At 38.3% G+C, this 25,166-nt stretch overlaps 1 protein-coding gene across 2 annotated transcripts in view; it reads right to left on the reverse strand.

Annotated features, from left to right (window-relative positions):
* Nucleotides 1-25,166, reverse strand: part of LOC127416131 (nuclear factor of activated T-cells, cytoplasmic 3-like) — a 109,795-nt gene that overhangs the window by 40,302 nt on the left and 44,327 nt on the right. For both annotated transcript variants that reach the window (XM_051655296.1, XM_051655287.1), the window contains exons 3-6: nt 23,117-23,279; nt 4,356-4,555; nt 877-1,049; nt 605-745 (exon numbers count right to left, since the gene is read on the reverse strand). In XM_051655296.1, the coding sequence (XP_051511256.1) occupies nt 605-745; nt 877-1,049; nt 4,356-4,555; nt 23,117-23,279 (677 nt within the window). The remainder of the gene's footprint in view (nt 1-604; nt 746-876; nt 1,050-4,355; nt 4,556-23,116; nt 23,280-25,166) is intronic.

The following is a 25,166-nucleotide window of genomic DNA, read 5'->3' on the forward strand; positions in this document are numbered from 1 at the left end:
CAGCACATCAAACATTGAGGTGGATGGGCTACAACAGCAGAAGACCACGTCGGGCACTTTATTAAGACCAAAGTGTTCCTAATAAAGTGCTCAGTGAGTGTATACAGTATATATAGTTTATATTTATAATTTAGTACCCTGCTGGGATATATTTGACCATATAATGCCATGACTGATAAATCAGATTTAGGTATTCTAAAGAGTTGTGTGATAGGCATGTGGCATGGGGGGTGGGGGTTGGTCATGTGTCTGTCTGGGAGAGGGAGAGCGGTAAGGCTCGTCACCAGGGTTGTGATCACTCTAACACCTGTCTCTCATTATAGTGATGGCGGAGGGAGACCTGATAAGGCACGCCAGAGCGTCAGTGTGCGGGAGAGACAGCAGAGAGAGTTGTGGCTGCATATACCTACCTGACTAAAGACTCGATTGTGTGTATTTGGCCACTATGTGCCAAAGAGTAATTACGCTGAAGAGTAATAAAATACTCACACTGACAGTTCGTTGCCTCCTGACTCCTCCATTGCCCATGAACTTAAACTTATCACAAGGCACTATCAATATATGTAGAAAGATAGGAAAAAGTAGCTAAGGACTTAGTTCTTACCAGGACCTTTTTCCAGAAAGATGACCTTTGACTCAGGGAAGAAGTTGGAGCCAGTGATGACCACTTCCTCTCCTCCACTCACAGGGCAGCTGCTAATACTGGCCTTCTCAACCTGAGGTAACTCCTGTGCCGAGCGCTGGGCTATATAACACACACACACACACACAAACAATCCAGACATTCCAGTTTACATTTACAATCCTGTCTGCATTTAAAGGTGTGTTTGCATGAGTGTGTGTAAAATCTTTAATCTGTGTGTGTGTAAAACCTACAGCACTCCACTGGAATAGAAGCAGCCTGCAGTGAGACCACTTTTCCATTGGGTTGTGGGATGTGAACCCGGAACACCACACGAACCCGAGTGTTTTTCCGGCCAATATCAGTCTCTCCTTTCCTCAGCTCAATGTCTGAGTTCCTCAACTTCAGGATTCCAGCACAATCAATACTGTCAAACACAGCAGTAAAAAAATAATAATAACATTTTGGCTTTTTACTCTTTTTTCTTAATAATAAGTAATACTAAAATTTAGTGAATGACTGATGACACACAAAGGGAACATATTTGCAATGTTTAACTTATAAGAATTGCACATTTAAAGCTTGAATAGAAATAAAAAAAATAAAAAGAAAAAAATTATACATATATATATATATATATATATATATACATATATATATATATATATATATATATATATATATATATATATATATATACAGGTGCATCTCAATAAATTAGAATGTCGTGGAAAAGTTCATTTATTTCAGTAATTCAACTCAAATTGTGAAACTCGTGTATTAAATAAATTCAATGCACACAGACTGAAGTAGTTTAAGTCTTTGGTTCTTTTAATTGTGATGATTTTGGCTCACATTTAACAAAAACCCACCAATTCACTATCTCAAAAAATTAGAATACATCATAAGACCAATAAAAAAAACATTTTTAGTGAATTGTTGGCCTTCTGGAAAGTATGTTCATTTACTGTATATGTACTCAATACTTGGTAGGGGCTCCTTTTGCTTTAATTACTGCCTCAGTTCGGTGTGGCATGGAGGTGATCAGTTTGTGGCACTGCTGAGGTGGTATGGAAGCCCAGGTTTCTTTGACAGTGGCCTTCAGCTCATCTGCATTTTTTGGTCTCTTGTTTCTCATTTTCCTCTTGACAATACCCCATAGATTCTCTATGGGGTTCAGGTCTGGCGAGTTTGCTGGCCAGTCAAGCACACCAACACCATGGTCATTTAACCAACTTTTGGTGCTTTTGGCAGTGTGGGCAGGTGCCAAATCCTGCTGGAAAATGAAATCAGCATCTTTAAAAAGCTGGTCAGCAGAAGGAAGCATGAAGTGCTCCCAAATTTCTTGGTAAACGGGTGCAGTGACTTTGGTTTTCAAAAAATACAATGGAACAACACCAGCAGATGACATTGCACCCCAAATCATCACTGACTGTGGAAACTTAACCCTGGACTTCAAGCAACTTGGGCTATGAGCTTCTCCACCCTTCCTCCAGACTCTAGGACCTTGGTTTCCAAATGAAATACAAAACTTGCTCTCATCTGAAAAGAGGACTTTGGACCACTGGGCAACAGTCCAGTTCTTCTTCTCCTTAGCCCAGGTAAGACGCCTCTGATGTTGTCTGTGGTTCAGGAGTGGCTTAACAAGAGGAATACAACAACTGTAGCCAAATTCCTTGACATGTCTGTGTGTGGTGGCTCTTGATGCCTTGACCCCAGCCTCAGTCCATTCCTTGTGAAGTTCACCCAAATTCTTGAATCGATTTTGCTTGACAATTCTCATAAGGCTGCGGTTCTCTCGGTTGGTTGTGCATCTTTTTCTTCCACACTTTTTCCTTCCACTCAACTTTCTGTTAACATGCTTGGATACAGCACTCTGTGAACAGCCAGCTTCTTTGGCAATGAATGTTTGTGGCTTACCCTCCTTGTGAAGAGTGTCAATGATTGTCTTCTGGACAACTGTCAGATCAGCAGTCTTCCCCATGATTGTGTAGCCTAGTGAACCAAACTGAGAGACCATTTTGAAGGCTCAGGAAAGCTTTGCAGGTGTTTTGAGTTGATTAGCTGATTGGCATGTCATCATATTCTAATTTTTTGAGATAGTGAATTGGTGGGTTTTTGTTAAATGTGAGCCAAAATCATCACAATTAAAAGAACCAAAGATTTAAACTACTATAGTCTGTGTGCACTGAATTTATTTAATACACGAGTTTCACAATTTGAGTTGAATTACTGAAATAAATGAACTTTTCCACGACATTCTAATTTATTGAGATGCACCTGTATATATATATATATATATATATATATATATATATATATATATATATATATATATATATATATATAACATTTCCAACTGGGGCTGCCAAAAGTTTGGAATAATGTACAGATTTTGCTATTTTGGAAGGATTTTGGTACTTTAATTCACCAAAGTGGAATTCAACTGATCACAAAGTATAGTCAGGACATTACTGATGTAAAAAACTGCATCATCACTATTTGAAAAAAGTAATTTGTGATCAAATCTAGACAGGCCCCATTTCCAGCAACCAACATCTTATCCTTGAGTAATCATGTTAAATTGCTAATTTGGTATTAGAAAATCACTTGCCATTATATCTGTGTTTGAGTTGCCACAGTATGCAATAGACTGGCATGTCTTAAGGTCAATATTAGGTCAAAAATGGCAAAAAAGAAACAGCTTTCTCTAGAAACTCGTCAGTCAAACATTGTTTTGAGGAATGAAGGCTATACAATGCTTGAAATTTCCAAAAAACTGAAGATTTCATACAAAGGTGTACACTACTGTCATCAAAGACAAAGGACAACTGGCTCTAACAAGGACACAAAGAGATGTGGAAGGCCAGATGTACAACTAAACAAGAGGATAAGTACATCAGAGTCTCTAGTTTGAGAAATAGATGCCTCACATGTCCTCAGCTGACAGCTTCATTGAATTCTACCCACTCAACACCAGTTTCATGTACAACAGTAAAGAGGAGACTTAGGGGTGCAGGCGTTATGGGAAGAATTGCAAAGAAAAAGCCACTTTTGAAACAGAAAAACAGAAAGAAAAGGTTAGAGTGGGCAAAGAAACACAGACGTTGGACAACAGATAATTGGAAACGAGTGTTATGGAGCTTTACCCCATTGAGCATTTGTGGGATCAGCTAGACTGTAAGGTGCCTGAGAAGTGCCCAACATGACAGCCACATCTATGGCAAGTGCTATAGGAAGTGTGGGGTGAAATGTCACCTGAGTATCTGGACAAACTGACAGCAAGAATGCCAAGGATCTGCAAAGCTGTCATTGATACATGTGGAGGATTTTTTGATGAGAACTCTTTGAAGTAGTTTAACATATTTTTCAAACTGTAATAGTAATTTTTCACATTATTAATGTCCTGACTATATATTGTGATCAGTTGAATGCCACTTCAATTTCTTTCCATAAGAGCAAAATCTGTACATTATTCCAAACTTTTGGCTGCCATTGTGTGTACACACACAAATACACACACAAATACACACACAAATACACACACAAATACACACACACACACACACACACACACACACACACACACACACACACACACACACACATATATATTATAAACAACTTCCTCTAACACATACATGTTGCACAGTGATGACATGTCTGTTTGTGTGTATGAACGGGTCTGAAAGAATCTGGATTTTTATTGAAGTAAAGTGCTGCTGGCCGGTACCTGGCAGTCATATTGTTTTCAGGAAGGAGAGGGATCTCTAGAACCTTCGTGCTGGTGATGATAATTTCCTGGCTTGCCGTAGCGACAGTTTTCCCTGTAATGCGGTGAACCTGGTAAAAAGCGTGTGGCCTCAAATAACGATCATCCGCTGTTCCAATGAACATCTGCAGGTTTACTGGCTTCTCATTGTAGCCAATGAGCTGTCAAAAGAGTGAGACATGGAGAAACTATTCATGATCAGTTTTTATATCCAAGAAAACAAGAAAGTTCCACCATCCATTGTTTAGACACAATCTGACTGACATCAATGCCATCTTTAATGTCTTGACATTCTGATCGTACATAAAACTGCTATGAACTCTTTTACACAAACTTACCAACATAATAAAAATCATGTAAAATGTTGTATAAATCTTAAAGGTATTAGACATCTACCAGGACAAATGGCAATATTCACCATTTGCTTTACAATCATTTTCCACTAGACATTTCCATCAGAATAATAATGTAATAATGTAATTACTTTTCCAAATCCTTCTAAATGGACATTAATATCAGATGTTAGCCCACTTTTTCCAAGAAGAATCCAAAACACACTGTAGCTAATAATTAAAATCCAGACGGGAACATAAATTAAAAAAAATAAAAATAAAAAAGAATTGAAAGAAAAAACAAATTAGCAGGAAGTGAGAAAATAAAAACAGAATCATGAAAGACATTCGATTTGTTCTGCAAAAATGGATGTATAAACAAGACTTTTTACAACTGAAAATGGAAACATAATTAGATGTAACATCATTCTGTGAGGTCTTGAAGCCCTTTCCAGAACAAAAAGCTTTCACAGAGGCTTTTTCCTTCCTGCTGCTACACACCAGGGTGTCCTATGCAAACCTCAGCCTGTGACTGTGACACAGGGAGCCAGTGTGGCAGCGCGCTGCCCTGCCTAGCACTATGTTTGCATGTTTGACTTGCCAGTAGGCTTCCCAGACAGGTGAGGAGTTCCCAAACAGAGAGAAGCTTTTCCAATGACAAGGGTGTGTGGGAGGGTGGGTGTTACCCAGGTTGAGCACACAAGTTCCGAACAATCTCACTACTGTTGCAATGTTATGGTTGGCAAACTCTATGCCCCAATGCAGCCAAAGAGAGAGAAAGTATGAATGAGAGCTAGAGAGGAAGGGAGGAAAATAAAGAAAAAAGAGTGGACCCATTCACAGGTAACAAAAAGACCAAGCCAACCACAACACAACAATATAAAAAAACATGCTTTTACTACACATAAAAACTGACATGACTTAAAGGGACAGTTCACCCAAAAATGAAAATTCTCTAGTCATTTACTCAACTTCATGCCATCCCAAATGTGTATGACTTTCATTCTTCTGCTGAACACAAAAGATTTTTAGAAGAATATCTCAGCTCTGTAGGTCCATACAATGCAAGTGAATGATGGCCAGAACTTTGAAAGTCCAAAAAAGCATATAAAGGCAGCATAAAAGTAATCCATAAGACTCCAGTGGTTAAATCAATCTATCTGTAGCTATATGATAGGTGTGGGTGAAACACAGATCAATATTTAAGTAATTTTTTTACAATAAATTCTCCTTTTTGCCCAGTAGGTGGCGATACGCACAAAGAATGTGAATCGGCAAAAACAAAAGAAGTGGAGACTTATAGTTAAAAGAAAAAATGACTTAAATATTGACCTGTTTCTCACCCACACCTATCATATCTCTTCTGAAGACATGGATTTAACCACTGGAGTCATATGGATTGCTTTTATGCTGCATTTATATGCTTTTTGGACCTTCGAGGTACTGGCCATCATTCAATTGCACTGTATGGACCTACAGAGCTTAAATATTCTTCTAAAAATCGTAATTTGTGTCCAGCAGAAGAAAGAAAGTCATACACATCTGGGATGGCATTAGGGCAACAAATGAAGAAAGAATTTTCATTTTTGGGTGAACGATCCCTTTAAGAACATATGTGTGTGAAGGAGATATGTGTGTGTGAAGGAGAAAGAGAAAAAGATTTTGGGGAGAAGATGTGGCTGGGAGCCAGGATAGAGGGAAGACTGTGCTGGGGCGACTGCAGGATTTCATCTCGTATGAAAGAAAGAAAAAAAAAAGAAAAAAACACCACCCCCTTAATGCATAGACAAAGTAATAAATAAAATCCATGGCAAAAAACCCCACACATATGATATTTCTAATACATAATAATTTTATTTTAGGAAAATAAAAAAATAGTTTCTTGAGAAGCTCTGCAGCACGTCAAAATATGAAGGTGTCAACAGTTTGGATGGGAGCAATGTATAGATGTGTACACAATGCGTACAGCCATACAGCTGTGTAGGCGTTGCTGACTCAGACAGTGGTGGGATGTGGTTTGTGCGATTGCCCTGACAGCATGGAATTATTATATTTGGAGACATAGGTACCTGAGAAAATTATTAAACCAAAAGGGCATGTTTTGTTTCAAAATATTGACTATATTTCTGTAGCAAATTACACAGTGAACTAGGAAAAAAAGGGTAAAAGTAAAAGAGTAAAAGTAGACTTTCCAAAAAACTCTTAAATGGAACATTATGGATAGCTATTCGTGGAAGCCTTGCTTTACTTTCTCTTTAATGCTGTTCCATCAATCACTCTTGTTCCTGCGGGCATTATTAGGTGAACAGGCCTCTGCAGACCTCCAGGCAGAGGGGTCAGGGCTGAATCGTGCACTCTTTGTTAGGTGCGCTCTGGGTCGGGACAGACAGGCAGTAGGGGATTCAGGAGTAGAGGCCATGTTTATGTTTCAAGAGCTGAAGAAGGTGGAGGGATACACTGAGATGAACCATGACACCCCACCCCCGCTGGACTCCTGCTACCCCTGGTAACAGCTATAGACTCTCCAGCACAATTAATTTTCATTGTGTGTGACAAGCAAAACCAGCCTGTGGTGTGTGTTTGTGTGAGAAGTGGGCTGCCAGGAACAAATAAGGCCTTAAACACAATCTAGACTCCAGCAGAGATAAGTGCTTGTATTCATCATCATGATCAATCTAATAAAACCATTTGCAAATTCTGGACAACAGCTATTTATTTTTTTATCTAAACGTATTCCAATGGCTCCTTTTTTCAAATCGATTGTTACTTGCTTTTATTGACGTAACTTTTATTAGAGAAATGTTACCTGGCATTAAATTATTTACATAAAATGACAAGCATTACCAATAATAGCAGCCTAGTAACAATGCTAACTAGCGATTTGGTGATTATTGGTTAACATAATTTTCCCTGACCGCACAATCTAGGTGACTTCAGCTAAAAAGGAAGTCATTTCAGAGGAAAAGCTTGTAACAGTTTGATGAAAGATTATGAAGACAATCATTTTTATTTTTTTGGAATTATGTAAACTGATGGATCATGCACAAAAAGACCAAGAAAGTAAACAGTGTCAATTTTTATTTCATGTTGACTTTAAAGTGACCAAATACATTTACTTTTGTCTAGAGTAGCTAATCTAAAACAAGTATTCAAAAACCCTAATGGGTGGTATGATGCATTATGATGTAAAATCGCTTTACAAGATGATACATCAGGCCATAAACATTTATGACTTTTGGAAATTCCATGAACATGTTGCAGCCTTTAGTTGAGATTCAAAGCACTGCCAATAGTTTGGCATGACCTCCTCACGCTTTCTTACTCTCCATTTCTCTGTTGTTCTGTTATAGGCCTTTATCACAGTCACATCTGGCTCTGAATATTAGCGTAATCAAACTTCCGCCCATAGATCTGTGTATGGATGGTCGGCAGTTTTTATAAATAAATTAAACATCATCGTTTACACTGTCAACATAAAATTCTTTCTTTGGCTTAAAAGTACATCACCATGCATATCTTCCACTGTAATATATAACTGTATCTGAGCAAGGCGATTTTCAGAGCAAAGTTTTCCTGGTTCATGAGGAGATGTGCTTTGTTCAGAGGATTATTGTGCTCCAATCGAGTCAGAAGAAAACACATTTAAGTCTTTTAATGTCATTGTTTTCACTATTGCAGCATGTTAATCTCCCTTTTGTATTTTAAATACAGCATAATACAGTTGTAGACACCGGAACATTTTCATCAAATTTTTTGGCATTCGGTCGCTTGTGAATGCTTCTCCAATCATCGCTCTCAAACCACGAGGATATAACTCCACGTTTACAACAATTAAACCAGATAATTTCTGTAATCAGTGTCTGGGATGGAACCGTTTCTTTATTTACAATTTTTTTAAATGGATCTTATAACTTACCTGGAGATTATGTTAAAAATTATGTGATTATTATCATTGCTCATATGCCATACAATCTTTACTCTTAATATACGTTTCTTTTTCTTTTTTTACATACTGTAACACACCCCTGTCTTGTTTCAATACTCTTTAATGTGCATATCATGTACTCTTTTTTTGTACTATATTCTTGCATTCCTCTAATAAAGAGCGTACTTATACTTTGTGGAGTGCTGCCTACTTACATAACTTAAAATCATATAATGCATCAAATAACATGACACCATTTTTCTTTGCTTCATCATCTCTGAGTAACGGAAGATCAGGTAGGTCTGTTTAAATTAAGTATTTGAGATTAATTGTACAAAAAATAGACCATAATAATTCTGCGCTATGGACACTGTCTTTGTAACAGACTACAGCGGAAGTTGTTTTACGCTACAAAGCTAAGCTTCCCCTACTCTGTTGACATTCAGAAAAAATTCACTTTTTTGTATTAACAGTGAATCATTCTTTAGCAAAAGGGAAGTCATTTGTGTTTTTATGACAGCACTAATTGAGATGTGTCTACTTTTCGCATCCCTCCTCTATCCCCACTTCTTTTAAACCCGAAGAAAGGCTTAGAGTGGAGAGGCTGCATGCTGGGAAGGAAAAAGGAGGAACAGAACAACAGAACACAAACAAGCTTAAAAATCAGGACTCTTCAATGAGCAGTAGAGTTGATGTGGCATAGCTCAGACACAAGCAGCCACAGGAAACATCTTCTCATCGGTTCATGTCACACCGTCAGGCCTGAAGAAATCCACAGTGTGTGTTTGTATTGAAGTATCACAAGAGGATGGTCCCTGTACTCCAGTAACCTCTACCCGCCCCCGGGTTATAGTAAACTGCTGACATTAAGAACAGTCACATGTCCCATAGCTGGAATAAAGCTAGCAAGGGCGAAAATAGGCTCTCTGGGTTGCCTTTCATATTGAGAACTAAATAAAGACATCCCACTCCGACTGTTTCTTGTTGCGGTGCTGGACTAAAAGAGACAGAGAGTCAGGGGGTCTAAATACACCAAGAAGACACATCCGAACAAGATACCGGTGTTCAACTAAGTGTGCGTTTTATGTGCATTTACGTGTAGAGTAGCACACTTTATTCTTGCTATACTTTAGGCAACAAGTTGCATCGTGCCTTAACTCACTTTACACAACTTAAAATTCTCCCTAATTTTCATGTCTTCTTCCATTCTCACTCTTCTGTCTCTTTCACTACTCCTCCCTCTTTCTCCATCTCTCTATCTATCTCCCTCCTTCCTACCCACTACTGGCAAGTTGTTTCCCTGTGTTGCTCTGTGGTTGCTATGGTGAGGGCCAGCCAGTGCGTGTGTGTGCATGCATGGAGTATGATTGTGTGTGAGGTTAAACCCGAGCCTGAGGGGGAGGGGAGGACACTCAAGGTCACAAATAAACATAGAGTCACACACACATGCTGTGGCCCCTGGCCCAGTGGACTCGCGCTAACATGCTCTCTGTGCTAAGTGGACACAGTGAGAGGTCTGTTCACCAATTTGGTGTTTACACAATGTATGACTGCGTGTGTTACCCAGGAGGCTGGGCAACCAGTTGTTTAAATAAGGTCAATACACATACTTCTCTCTTTCTCTCTCTTTCTCTCTCTCTCTCTCTCTCTCTCTCTTTCACTCTCTCTCTCTCTCTCTCTCTACACACACACACACACACACACACACACACACACACACACACACACACAGTAAAATACTAGAACTGTAAGTCTCAAACAAAAACAAATATATAAACACTTTTAGGTAGTTTTGAAAAGTTGTCTTGTGGTGTGACATGACATATTCCAAATAAAACATTTTAAAAATGCATTTAGCTAATTATTTTATAATTGTTTTGCATATATTCATAATTTGTACATAAAAATGTTTATTTTTTATTTGGTGTGTAAACATTCAAACTGCAGGACCATTTAAAAAGGTGAAAAGGTCCAATTACATGACCCAAGATAAATTTTAACCTAAACAAATTAAAAGTCATGTGTAAGTTATGCTTCAACTACCCGCATACGGTGAGCAGAGCATTTACCACATTGTATACCTCACACCATCTCTCGCCCCCTCCATTCTCATAGTGCTGTGTCCTACTATTCACTCCAATGCTATCTGCATCAGATCCACATCAGATATTGCCTCAGGCTACTGTATAACAAAAGGCTGTGCACACACCAACACACACACACACACACACACACACACACACACACACACACACACACACACACACACACACACACACACACACATGTTGGTGCAGTTATCATTATGAGGACTCTCCATAGACATAATGATTTTTATACTGTATGAACTATAGATTCTATCCCCCAACCCTAACCCTACCCCTAAACCTAACCCTCACATTTATAGCATAATACCCTTGTAATTACCAGTTTGTAACCTAAAAAAAAAGTCCTTGTAAACCACTTAAACCTGCCCACACACACACACACGCACACACACGCGCACACACACGCGCACACACACGCGCACACACACGCACACACAAGGGTATGCAACCAACAGGGTTGCTAGTGCAGAACATTTATTTTTGTTAAGTGAAGAATTAGTACAAATCAGCATGGCTTCTTCTTAGCTAAATGTATCCTACATAAACCTTTGATCACACCTTTGATCAACACTGAACATCCCTTACCACTATGAGGTCTGAGGGTCATCAAGATGTCATCAAGATGCTTAACACTGATTAACAGTCAGCACAGTAAAACCCTCTGCAAGAAGTTTTGTCTCTTTAATGCGCTGCATCAACAATACTTTCAAGACGGACGTTAAATGATCTTCTGTGAGAAATGCTCCAATATTTGTGAGGTTTAGTGGAGGGATTAAAGTCTTTTACTGATTCTGTCTGACACTGCTTATAGGGGTCATGAAGTGCTATTTTTTTAAATAATTTTATTATCTTCCCTTTCCAATGATAATATAAAAAAAAAAACAATTGAACTAAAACGATCACAATTTAGTTACATATTATAATTTTTCACCCTGTTTTTGGCCCTCTGTCTGAAACACTTGGTTTTGGCCTAAGCGCCTCCTTAAAACTTCAACGTAAACACCCACTGTTATGATTGGCTAACATCATGCAGCCCCTCAAATTCAGCAAACTCAATCGGATGAACATTATAAAACAAAATTTCAGGGTTTACACATAAAGCACATCCAACACATTGCATCTGAATATATTAAACTGCTCATCTCAAACACAACTGTTAACACAGGGCATCATAAACTATCAAACAGTCATGACCAGGGTAGGAAATTAGCACCCACCACCCGCCAAATGCCTACTAGTTAAGTCTTGCCTTAAGAACAGGTGGTGCAACCAAATTAAGCACTAAATTAGTTACAAACGAACTAGCAGTTACTAAGCCCTTAGTGTGAACTTTACGTCCTAATTTAAATAAGAACTTACCCAGGAGAAGACGGACACATCTCACACGCGCCAGTAATCACGTCATTAACAACTAGTTGTTCAGTTCAGTTCTGTACACACTACGTGGAATTTTTGAGAATGCGGTTGTAACTACCTGAATTTTTCGGCAGTTAATTCGGTTGTCCCTCCCGTATTTTTTCAGACCATCTCAGGATGCATCAACATCGGGACTACAGGGTAGGGTTGCACCAGCTGTGTGTAAGTTCTCACGTAAGTTAGGACGTAAAGTTCACACTAAGGGCTTAGTATCTACTAGTTAGTTTGTAACTAAGTCAGTGCTTAATTTGGTTGCACCACCTGTTCTTAATGCAAGACTTAACTAGTAGGTCATAAGCTCTCCATAAAGTAATATGTAGTCGCATAATATGACGTTTACCTGAATTGATCCAATAAGCAGCCTTCATATTTGTACACAGAACTGTTAAACCATGAATTCCAATATGAACTTATTACGGTTGATGTTCAAACCTTGTTTGTTCATGTAACTGTCAGCTGTAATAAATTATATCCCCATTAAAATATGATACGTCATATAAGTAGATTTGATAAATAGTACATTTGCCCTGTGTAAATAACAACTTTATAGGAACTGTATCTACAATAAATAAGGGGTGATAAATAAATACTAATACAACAGGCTGGAAAAATAGAAATTTTATTAATTTTAATATCCTATATATATTAAACTTGACAACGGGCGACACACCCTGAAAACTGCACCGTTAGATCAGTTTCATGCTGAATGTATGTCGAAATGATTGATGCCTGTCACGCAAAACATGAGCTCATTGATGTCATAAAATATCAGTCTGCTTTTTTTATTCCATCCGTTACTCCTGGTCGGAGGCTTCCGTAAATATTTAGTTTATACGTAGGGTTATGTCCTACCTAAGTTTAACGGTGCAATGCTCAAATATTTAGTAGTGTGTAAATTGTGACTTAGTGCCCATATACGCCACAACTAGGCTAAGTTTGAACTTACACACAGCTGGTGCAACCAGCCCCAGGTGAATTGGGATACGTGTCATAATTCAGTACAACCTCAGAAAAGGTTCTTGAACAAGAAGTTTCTCTTCTGTGCCTGTCTACTCTTTAGCCTCCATTTGAATGTTGCAAAATGATAATTATTATAATAATTATAGCTTGGAATTATATGTTATATTTTACATACTAAAATAACATTGTTAACATTATACATAAATTATATTATAATTTAAAATGGCACAATTATTAAATATATATATATATATATATATATATATATATATATATATATATATATATATATATATATATATATATATATTCATACACACACATTATGAATAATAATGCCATTTTAAAATATAATTTATGTAATATATATCATTAAGTGGCTGGTAAAATTGGGCATTCACCTGCCACTGTGGCTGGTGGACAAAAAAGTTAATTTCATACCCTGGTCATGACTTTTGAAATATTCATGAACGAAATGGTTTACTTATGTTTTTGAGGTGTTTTTAACTGCCCCATCCTTCAATAACAGTTCCTTTGCAAAGCTTGAATTGTATTTTGACTGTTCAAAAGCAATCCATGCTGACATGTGCCAAAAAACAAACAAAAAAAAAAACAAAAAAAACGAATAGCTTATATTCCAAAGAATGGTGAAATTACGTACACACATACTGAAGGTGCACTGAGGTGCATATCGCCGGAAACACACCAAAATGGTCAAAGACGTCCATCGTCAAAGATATCCTATATTTACTAGGGGTGTACAGTTCAAATTTCTCACGGTTCGGTTTGTATCATGGTTTTAGGGTCACGGTTTCAATATGGTTCGATATTTGTTATGTTCAGAAAAAAAATATTACTACCAAATCCAAAGTAAAAATATTCTATTTGGTAACAGACACTTCAAGAGATTTGCCCTCACTACAAATCACTATGGTTTTACTACAGTAACCATAGTTTATCCATGGTATTTGTAGTAAAATCATAGTAACCATATACGAGAATGGATGTCATAACACAACACGAGTGTTTTAATCATACATGGAAATCCCACATCTTCATCAGCGGAGTAGGGCAACATAACTTTTGCAATGAACACCCCAAGTGCTTTAGTTATTGTTATATGTCTGTCCGAAATAGCACTGAGTTCCTTAAAGATGGAAGGGAGTGTGTGTGCAGTTTTGGCTCACCTGCGGCTCTGTTCGTGCCGTTCGCCATCTATCCTCGGGTGATGTCGGTGTAAATAACTAATCAAATATTGATGTACCATTATACGGCACTCGCGTCGAGCAATGTCTGCAAACAGTGCCTGTTTTATAAAGGTTTTATGACCATCGCTGTTGTGATTGCAAAAAGAAAAAGTTCCCAGACAGGAGACTTGAATGACGCAGGGGCTTCTCTATCTTGCAGCTTGTTTTCTCAACTTCACACTAATGCATACAGAACTGTGATGTCATCAACTGATTTAACATACTTACAGTTAATAGGACAGCTTCTCTCTGTAGAAAGTTGACCCACATGAAACAGGCAGAGCATGTCTACAAAGTGATACAGGTGCATTAGCAGAGGTTATAACAGCACATGTCTATTTGGCACTTTATTTTCTTTGCCAAACTGTATGATCCAGATGCGTCATTAAACTTGAGATGAACCGTGATGCAAATGCTTACGGAACAGTGTTTTTTGTTTTACCGAGAACCGTTACACCCCTAATGTTTACATTCACCAACAATGAAAAATAACGCAGATGGGCGAAAGAATGCGTCCATGACAGAGGCAGCAGCTGAATGAGAGAATTGCATCTCCCTTTCAGAGTTGTAACTTGACACAGCATCTTTTAAATGCGGCAATAGATATGCATCAAGCGGTCAAAGATGTCTGTCTAGTGAATGAATACATTAAAAAATAATCCAAAATAGTCCAGATGGGTCCACTTTGGTGTTATGTTTGGAATAGTTAGCCACAGAAGGCCTGCCATCTTGGCTTAAACTGAGCACCAGTGGGCGGGGACAAGGGTGTGATGACGCATGTTGTTGGGTGTGTAAATACAAATGAACAAACAGATTTCAAAATGAGAAGTTTCTGCAGGGTGGCAACTATAAATGTTCTTTTTAGACTAGGGAGGAAGTTGAGTTCTGAAACTTACAGTATGTTTCTTTTATGTCTAAATATCAAGGAAAATTTGATTCTCCATTTCATGACCCCTTTAAATAAATAGTTGCAGTAAAAATGGTTTAAACTGCTATATGCTGTGAACTATATGTGTACCCGCAATATTATCTAGCTCGTCTGCACTTTTGAGTGTGCATCGAAAATTGCCATGAAACACTCCGGTTACATTGAAACACATTACTCTGTGTTCAGGATGCGCAAAATAAGTTTTGTGCTGCTCTGTATTGGAGCCTTTCTTATTTCTTATACTTTTCTTACTTTTATACTTTTGTGCAATGTGATGTTGTAGTTATTTAGCCTAATTGTTGAAAATCTCATTAGTCAGACATCTGATCGGGTTCAAAAGAACATAACAGAGTCTAATTATACTGTAAATTATTATCCTTCACACCGACTAGTGGTTCAAACAGCCGATTATGAAAACTGTTATTTTTGCACATCCTAAACCATGCTGTGCAGAACAACAAACCTAATATCAATGTTAGAAGATTACTTAAAGGAATATTTCAGGTTAATTTACCTTCAGCTTTATAGTTAGCATCTATGGCATGTTCCTTATCGAGTACCACAGACAATAAGACAAAAAACAAAGTAAAAACATAAAAACAGTAACTCACTTATAATGGAAGTCTACGGGGTAATTGCACAACACCAGAATAAATGTTAAAAAATATCCAGTTATCTTGCTGTGTTTAACCACCTGATACTAGTATGACGGAATTGATCAGCAAGCTTTTCTATTCAAAGTTATAATCCAATATTTCAGCTCATGTCATGACCAGGTAAAGCCAGTAATCCCGGTAACCTTTACATCTACGGAAGGATACCAAGAAGGGGCATGGCATAATATTTCGTAATCAATGTTTACATGGAGCAAACTGAACCCAAGGCAATTATCTATAACCAGAAATTCATCCACCTAGAAAAGTAGTCCCACATCAAAAGGACGATTTAGACAATTTTACAGAACAAATAATAGACATTTTTGTACTGAACAAGGTGCTTATACAAAAATATGAGCTTCACATTTCTGTTTTTAAAACCCCTGGTACATTTACCCCTTCGACTTCCATTGTAAATGTGTTACTGTAAATGTAGCCCAATTTTTCTTTAATTTTTTCCCAAACTGAGGGACAAGGCAAAAATGTGGTAATCAACAGCTTGATTAACTTAATATGGCAGAAATATTCCTTAAATATTCCTTTTAATAAAACAGGGTTATTTATTTTTTATAAAGCTGGTTTCCACCTTTTGTGCTGATTCCACTAGGCCTTTTTAAGTGAAAGGCCTAAGTGACCCTCTTGTCACGAGAAAACACATGAACATATCCTACAGCAAATGTAAGCTCTACTGTCCTTTGTGCACATCTATTTGTATAAGAAGTTCAATTGTGATTTCTCTCTTTCTGTCTCTCTCTCTCTCACACACACACTTAGGAAAGTCTACACCAGATGGGTTCAGAACTTACATGTCTCATAGCAACAGGTGTGCTGATTTTGATTAACCCCCATTATAGTGGGTCCAGAGAGAGAGAGAGAGAGAGAGAGAGAGAGAGAGAGAGAGAGAGAGAGAGAGAGAGAGAGAGAGAGAGAGAGAGACCTGAGCAAGGTTTGTAGGGCATTATATAGCATTCCTCGTAGATCTCTGTTCTTTGAATCAGCCCAGTCCAACACTAGCAGTAAACACTGTCACTTTGTTTTGCTGGTGTTTGTCTGGCTACTGTACGCTGCAATCCTCAGCCTTCTGTTATGGCAGCTTGACACATACACACGTCTAGTTTTCACCACAAATTGTCTCTCTGATTTCTTACACATTAACTAAAGCGGTAAAGTGCTGGAGAGTGTGTGTGTGTTTAGTTGTAAGATTAGGCTGTTTATGCCCCTTTAATGTACATTTCATGACCTCACAACCCAACCCTATGACCTTATTGTGTTAGGCCAACCATCCACATAACTGACCCCCTCATCATTACACATACACACACACACACAATCACTGGCCTGCAGTAATTGGGGCTGATTTTATTGCTCTGAGATGAAGAATGGTACAGGGTAGAGGTTGAAATAGGTGACTGACAGCATGTTTGATCACCGCTACAACAGAAGGCAGAGGGACTTCTGTTGTGAAAAACACAATTGTATCCACTTACAAATGCATCCATATACAAAACCACAGGCTCACACATTTGCATTCATTTACACAAACATACACACCCATACACACAATCTGCTTTTTCAGATCATATCTCTCCCTTCCGTAGTCTGTCTGTTCGCCCACTGAAAGTCTCAGCCTCAGACATCAAGTTCAATGATCATTTGATCGTATTGAACATAAATAGTAAGAGCTTTTGCAAAACGGCAGTTTCCAATCTCTTTGCTTTCAGGGTTATATCTGATTTCAGATTTATCCAGGCCAAAAATATCACAACTTTAGTTGGTCACTTAACAAGTTGGTCAGATAGCCTCATCCTGTTTAAGTGGATGGGTTTTAGCCAGAATAAGCTGCAATGTGGAGAAAACTTGATGCCGCTTGCCAAAAATCTAAATTATTTTGAACTATCCCTAAAGCACAGATTTTACATCCTTCAATTATATAGCTACTATCTCTCTCACATTCTCTTTCTGGTTATGATTTTGGGGAAAGGCCAAGTAGTTCTACTTCACCATTTTCCATGAGATAATAAAGAACTTCATGTACTACAAGCTCAATAGCAAATTGAGGAGCAAAGAACAAGCATGGGAAAAAATTTGGCAGGGTCTATCAACAGATATGTCAGTGCATTTTTTTTTTATCCCTCTTTTATTTTCTTCGTGTTCTCTTTTGTGTTCCATTCTTTTTCACAATGTCATAAACACATAAAAACACAGTAGTAATGCTAGTTCACATCTAAAGTACAGGTGTATTGGTCTGTCCTCCTGGATAATTGGCAGCACAAATGCTGCTGACGGCAACATGAGTCAGTGAGTCTGTTCTCTGTCTCTAAGATCCAGTCACCCCAGAGAAGCTCACTCCAGGGACAGATGGAGTCTGTGGTGTTACCCGCTGACGTCACAACAACAGATACTCCACAATAGCTGCCTAGGGCTCCAGAAGCGCCTGCCCCAGAAAGCATCATGTGAAACATTATCGTAAACAGCTGCTCGGCTAAAAGGTCTAAAGGTATGGGAGATTTTCTTGATGCAGATTTTCCAATGTGGAGACAAAATGCACTCAACCATAATAATTAAATTAAATTTGTTAAAACAATACATTTAGTTAAAATTAATTATAGAAGCCTAATTACAGAAGTCAATACCCAATATTTGTACACTATGCTGAGTGTACTGTATGACCCCATTTACACCTAGTATTAAGATGCATCTCGGGTGATCCGATCACATGTGGTCAGGTGAGACACATCGCTGTTTACACCTGGCTGCTTAAATGCGTCTCCTGTGACCACTTGGATTTGGAGGGGAGGGTCTCAGTTTCATGACGACATACATCAATCATTAAGTCAGCGTGTTACTACATGATATTAAAGAGCAACAAAGTAAAAAAAAAATACAAAGAAAGTGTGAAAAAAATGGCACACTGTTTCTCCCAGATGCAGTTGAAATTCAATCTAAGCATAAATGCAACGTCACCCAGATTTAGTGCCTGTTTTAAAGGAGCTTCAGGTGTTCGTGCTTGACATCCGTGTTGATATCAGACACACTAAAGAAGACATGTGAAGCTCTCGTGATTGTGTGTATGTATCCTCTTTTAACAAATTTCCAGAAAAGACAGTTATTTCCTTTTAAAGTCGCTCGTAACCGGACCGAATGGAGACGAATCGGATTACGTGGCTATGTGGCAGTTTTATGTGACTACCTTACCTGCCAACAAACGAACATGGTGCATCACAGTGTTTGTGTACAGCTTTTACTTCATTTTTTAAGGACATATTTAAACATAAAGAGAAATGGAATCCAATGTTATTACATTCCTCAACAAGATTTCCAGAGACCACATCTATACTCAGGACAACGTAATTTGATTATTTTGTATTAACTATTTAATGTGGCTAAACTTGCTAAGTACTATAAACTGTAACAATGGAATCATTACTAACTTTGCTGTAGCAGATGGTTTTATTTTGAATTTTGCCATAGCATATATGATATTGCTCTTGCGTCTTGATTGAGAATTGAACTGGTTTACTTAAAAGATAGCAGCGATCTTCCTAACTGAGTGAGTAGTCTCTTTAATGTACAAAACAATGCACAAAATGAGAAGAGTAAGATGAGAAGATTGTTAGGAGAACTAACAAAGTTGGCAAATGTAATAATTTACAGAGATCAGCTACAGAGGACACGACACATTCGAGCCTGACTGACTGAATTCAATGGCCCGGTTAATTAGCTGACTGGTCGGTATCCAAGACATCGTAGCTCCCTCCACTGTCGCTTTTGTTTAGGTCCTTCTTATGGTCCCAGTTTACGTTTTTTTTGTTTTTTTTTATTTATGATGAGGTCAGTCATCCGATTGAAGCCGGCGTGCATCATTTCTTGCCATTTCTACTCATAGTCTCTTTTTTCCTTTGTGATCTCTCTAGATAATCTTGGATCTCTGTAGAAGACCATAACGCAAGTAAAGTGCTGACATTTTTGTGTTGTTTTTTTTGTCCTTGTTGTAATAGAGTGAAGAAGCAGTCCTTACTGCAGATGGTAGCTAGCTTAACTGTTTTTGTTTGGAAAACTTTACCTGGTGACAAAACATTATCCCCCCCTCCGCACCCTGACGTAATCGGTTCCTATGTAGAGACTAGCAAGCTTTTGGGATCGGTGTGGGACCAGTTTTTCCACCCCAGAACAGCCTTTTCTGTGGTGGAAACAAACTGAACAGTTCGAGAATTCGCACCGGCCCAGGAACCCGCCTCCGAACCATGTTGGTGGAAAAGGGCTTTATTGGTGAATGGGGATTATGGGCAATGCAGCTCTCACCCGGAAATTCACCATTAAAGCACAATTTGTGGCTTCTACAGAAGATATCATGACTTAATCTCAAAGTTCACTGTAGGTCTGACTTTAAAGGTATAATTATTGTCATTAAAATAATTTCTCTGTGAAGAAAATTATTAGAAATGTTCATCCCCAAACCCAACTGTTGCACTCTATTCTAATCTTGAGTTACCAGTGGTTTTGCTGATCCACTGCATGTTTGTATACCTGCATATCTGTATAGATGTCAGTAGCTTAAACATGCTAAACTCTATTCATTATGTCATTAGGTCTTTCTACAAGCTAATATTTTGGACTTACAGTATCTAATGCTCCTCTCATAAAATTATGATCACCTGGAAAATGAAAAATTTAGTCATTTTTCTAGCTCAGTATTTCCCTGTGGGTGTGTGACTACCACTGAGCAGACTTCATTAATGTGAGGTAATTATGCATCCTCAGTCATAGTGTGAGGGGTGATGGGGCCATGATGTTAAAGAGTTAGTCATTAATACTTTGAAATAGTAAGGAAGGCACGCTCACACAATACAGATTCTCATGTGTATATGGGTGGTTGATTTTTAAGCATGAAACATTGGAGAAAGTCTCAGCAAACAAACCTGAAAATCAGAGTGCTTTGTTTGTATTTTAACCCAATCTCGTTACATTTTTCTCAACCATGAATCAACAGTTATTCTGTAAAATTTTTGAAAGAGCATATCTTTCCTAAAGGAAACATCTTAGGATAGACTAATCCAGTATTTCCAGTCATTTGCCTACTGAAATCAAGCTTATGATTAAGTATAGTATTAAGGGTGCAATAAAAAAAAGAAGAAGAAAAAACAAAAAAGACAAACCAACAACATCAAAATCTGTCTCAGAATAATTTCGGCAGAGCAAAATATAATTAAAAGGAATCAACTATTAAAATAAATTTACAGACAAAACATTAACTTCCATATGATCACTGCAATTATAATAAAAACAGGATGGATGTTAAAATATTAATAATGTTGTGGATAACTGAATACATGCTATAACACGCACATATTGTTGTCTAGGTAATTTATATAGTATATATAAACTATGGTGTGATTGATTTATCAAACCGTATGACATTCAAAATAATATCACATCAAATTATTTCATGCAGTTAGTTCATTTCATAAACTCCAGCAAACACACATGGCAACAATCCTTTTAATGTATCACTGACAAAAAATGTAGGGTAAGGTCACACCACATGACCCACAATATTACCATGATGAACTCTACAACAATCCCATCTTATGAAAGATGGCATGGCAAAACTCACATCTTGACCTTCTGATGTCCTTCAGAGATTCAGTTATCTGTTTTTATGGAGTAATGACTGCTTTACCACAGATGGATCAGTCCAAATAATTGATTGCACAAACTCACAATACAGTGAAACTTTATGTTACCCATTTCTCTGACAAAATCTTTCAACCACAGCTAAACTCTCTGTATTATACATGACCTTTATACGATTTACATTACTTTATAACTTTTCTAAAAAACATACTTGTTTAATTTAAAAATGAGGATTTTTGCAGGTGTAAATATAATTGCAAATACAGACAAACTATTTTGTGGATCACCATATACAATCCTATAGATATTCAGCTCTTAACGCAATTTTTTGTGTACTGATTACACTCTGCTAATGCACTGATTAATCATATAATTATACATTTTAAGACACTTTACTACGTTTTATCCATGGGCACATGACCTGTCATACTAACCACCCATTCACACAAAGAGAGCTGACTACATTTAGGATGTATTGATGAAATTGTGTAGATATGATTTGCTTTGACATTTATGAAGTCCAAAAAAAGAACAAAAAAGATACAAATGGCCCAAATGAACCAAGAAGCATTGTTCAGTCACAAAAAGGACATTGTAAAGACAGCCCTATAAAAGAGATGAGAATACTGATCATGAAAGCTGATCATGTGAGTAACCTAACGAAGGTCATAAACAAGGAATGATGGCCAATTAATGGCTCCCAAGACACAAGACTGAGGTGTGATGTGGCAGAAATGCAGGCCTGTAATTGTGGTTGTCTACTGGACCATTAAAAGCCAGAGGTTATGATTCAGAGGAAAGGTCTTCTTCTCTTCTTTACCTGTTCATTGATCTCGGTTCCAGAGTTGTGCTTGTGCTTCATTATGGCTGCCACAAAAGAGGCCACTGCCTCCAAGACCATAAAATATTTACCAACAAGCTCTCTCTCTCTCTCTGTATCTATAGAAGAATTAGCCTAGGGAGACTGCCAGGTAAGCTTACCTATCTGATAAAGAGAGTACCACATGATACAGCAGGATAATAATTGGGCATCATTTTACATAAATGATGCCATCACCTCTACTGAAGCATGCTTCTACACTCCCAAAGGTGAACGACTGTTACAAGAAGCACAGAAGCAGTCAGTATGATATAAAGTGGTTAATCAGACTCAGCTACACTGTTTACTTAGAGCTTGCTAACACCACAACGCACGCTCATTAGCTGTTACCCAGTAAAAGGAATTTTATGACCAGTAATGAGGTTACTAGGCCACATAGCAGACTCTTTCTACATGGTTTTGCTTCTCAAGTTCTTCTTCCTGTGAGAGAACAAATGGTGTCATGCTCTGTTCCCACTTTTGTGGTGAGCGTAATAAGTCCTAAGATATCAAGTCCACAAGGCTTTGAAGAACAACCCAGAACTAGATTTAACCCCTCGTACAATTGTTGTAAAAGTGGAATTTTGGGTGAAACAAATGTATCTAACCAGGCAAGTAAGTTACATCATCAGTATGACGCCCGCTGTGGATTCTCACCTTGACAATAGGGTGTCCACCAGATGCTGCCTTGACAGCCCCTCGGCTACCCTCTGTCTCATAATGAGCTCTGTGATGAGCTTTGGGGTGAACCTCGATCTTTAGCTCAAGCTGCCCATACTGACTTGGCAACGGCCAGTCCAGAGGAGGCAGGGATGATGCCCTGTAAATAGATCAACATAAAACAGAGTAATTACATAGTGAACAGCTAGATTAATGGTAACACATGTCTTTGGAGTTTTATTCTGATAATAGTTTCGACATTTAGGTCATATTTTACATTGTTGTGTCAAGAAACTCTTATTTTGTTTGTCACAACCACAGAATCTGAATAAATCTCTTGTACTAATTTCCATTGACAAGGTGTTGGTGCCCAAACTGGCCCCCTTCCACATATTTCCACAGATGAATCTGTCTACCACAGACTCTTTCTTTACTGGCTTCAAACTCTTTGCTGCATGGCTGCTACTGAGGGCATGGCTATGTCTCAGACTGAGAGATTTCAGGGCGTGGTGACTGTGGAAGTCATGTGGTCCTGGAACATTGCAGATTGTTAGTTGTCTGTCCAGGTGTACACAACCAAAAAAGTTCTTGCAAATACCATAAATGTGCCAGATTGTAATGAGTGGAGGTCACGATTTTCAGTGTTTCAGTCAAGAATGTCAGTGAATAATGACTTCAAAGTTCTTATTTACTGTTAATATATGGAAAAGAGCAGCCTAGACATTGTGCTAAAAAACTTGTGTTGCACAGAAAATCATATGGGTTACAAACGGCATAAACGTGAGTAAATGATGACAGAATTTTCGGGAAGCCCGCCTTCCCTTCCCAACGACACCGTCACTTCATCTCAACTTCTGCCCGCATCAAACCCATGGGGAGTAAACAATCAGCAAACCCGGATCTTCATCCATATCTCTTTCACTTAGGAGATCTCCCTCAATCGAGCCACCGCATCCTCAATTGGAATGCACGGCCCGGCGCGGAAGGAGTGTGCGCCTTACCAAGTCTCATCATATCCATCAAATGCATTCAGATTTAGTCATGGGTCTAGGCCTTCTGTTGCCTATGCTGTCTGTTCATCATAACACATCTGCATCAATATCAAAAGGCAATATTTCATGTCAACAGCGCATTCGCTCTCATAGTAACGGCAGGCAACCACGCGTCCATAGCGTGATCACATGAGGGTAACTCGGTCAGGTTCACTTGCATGTCATTCACCGTGTTGCATGCCGAGTGTTCCCCATCGGGGGATTAAGATACTCAGGCATGTTATGACGTACAGTGCTTATTGTACGGGGTGTCATCACTTCATTCAGTAAGATATCCCTGTTTTGTTGGCCGCTCTTCGCTCTAAATCACGTAGCGGGTGCTTTCCAATACAAGGTACCATCCCTATGTCCTACTCACTAGGAAAGACAGAGCTCATGATGTGGGCACTCCGAGGGAGCATGACATCACAATTAATATAGTCTTCACTAAAGTCTCGTGAAAGGGTCCTTAGTGAAATAATTTACTTATTTCGTTGGGTTCAACATTTCGAGCGGTGTTCCCTACCAGAGCGCTTTCAAGGGCGCATTAATGCCGCTTCGGAAAACGCAGTGTTTTCTTAATCTATACATACTTCCTCGTTCCCTCGGAAGCACCACTGTTGCGGCGCACCTCTGACACCTAGCGGTAGGCTCCGCACTGCATTCCCTTATTCATCAGATAATTTCATTACCAGCGTAATCCATATCATCTAAATGATTAGGTCACACAGGGGGTAATTCCTTTTTCACGGCATATTTACATTTTATTACTCATTCAGGCATCATTAAAGTACAGAAATTTGTATCGCATGTCTTCATAAATCATTCACTTTCATCTTCGGTTGGACCATGTTTCAGTCTACGGGGATCTTCAAGCTCATTAATATCATCTTGCTACTGTTAATTTCAGTTCCTGCTGGTAAGTCATAGCTCCCTCCTAATGCTTTTGTTATTTCTTCAACTATGTTGCCAAATGCCTAATTGATTTTACATTTACATTTATGCATTTGGCTGAC

Source organism: Myxocyprinus asiaticus, chromosome 2 (assembly GCF_019703515.2).
Source record: "Myxocyprinus asiaticus isolate MX2 ecotype Aquarium Trade chromosome 2, UBuf_Myxa_2, whole genome shotgun sequence".
Lineage (NCBI taxonomy): Eukaryota > Metazoa > Chordata > Actinopteri > Cypriniformes > Catostomidae > Myxocyprinus > Myxocyprinus asiaticus.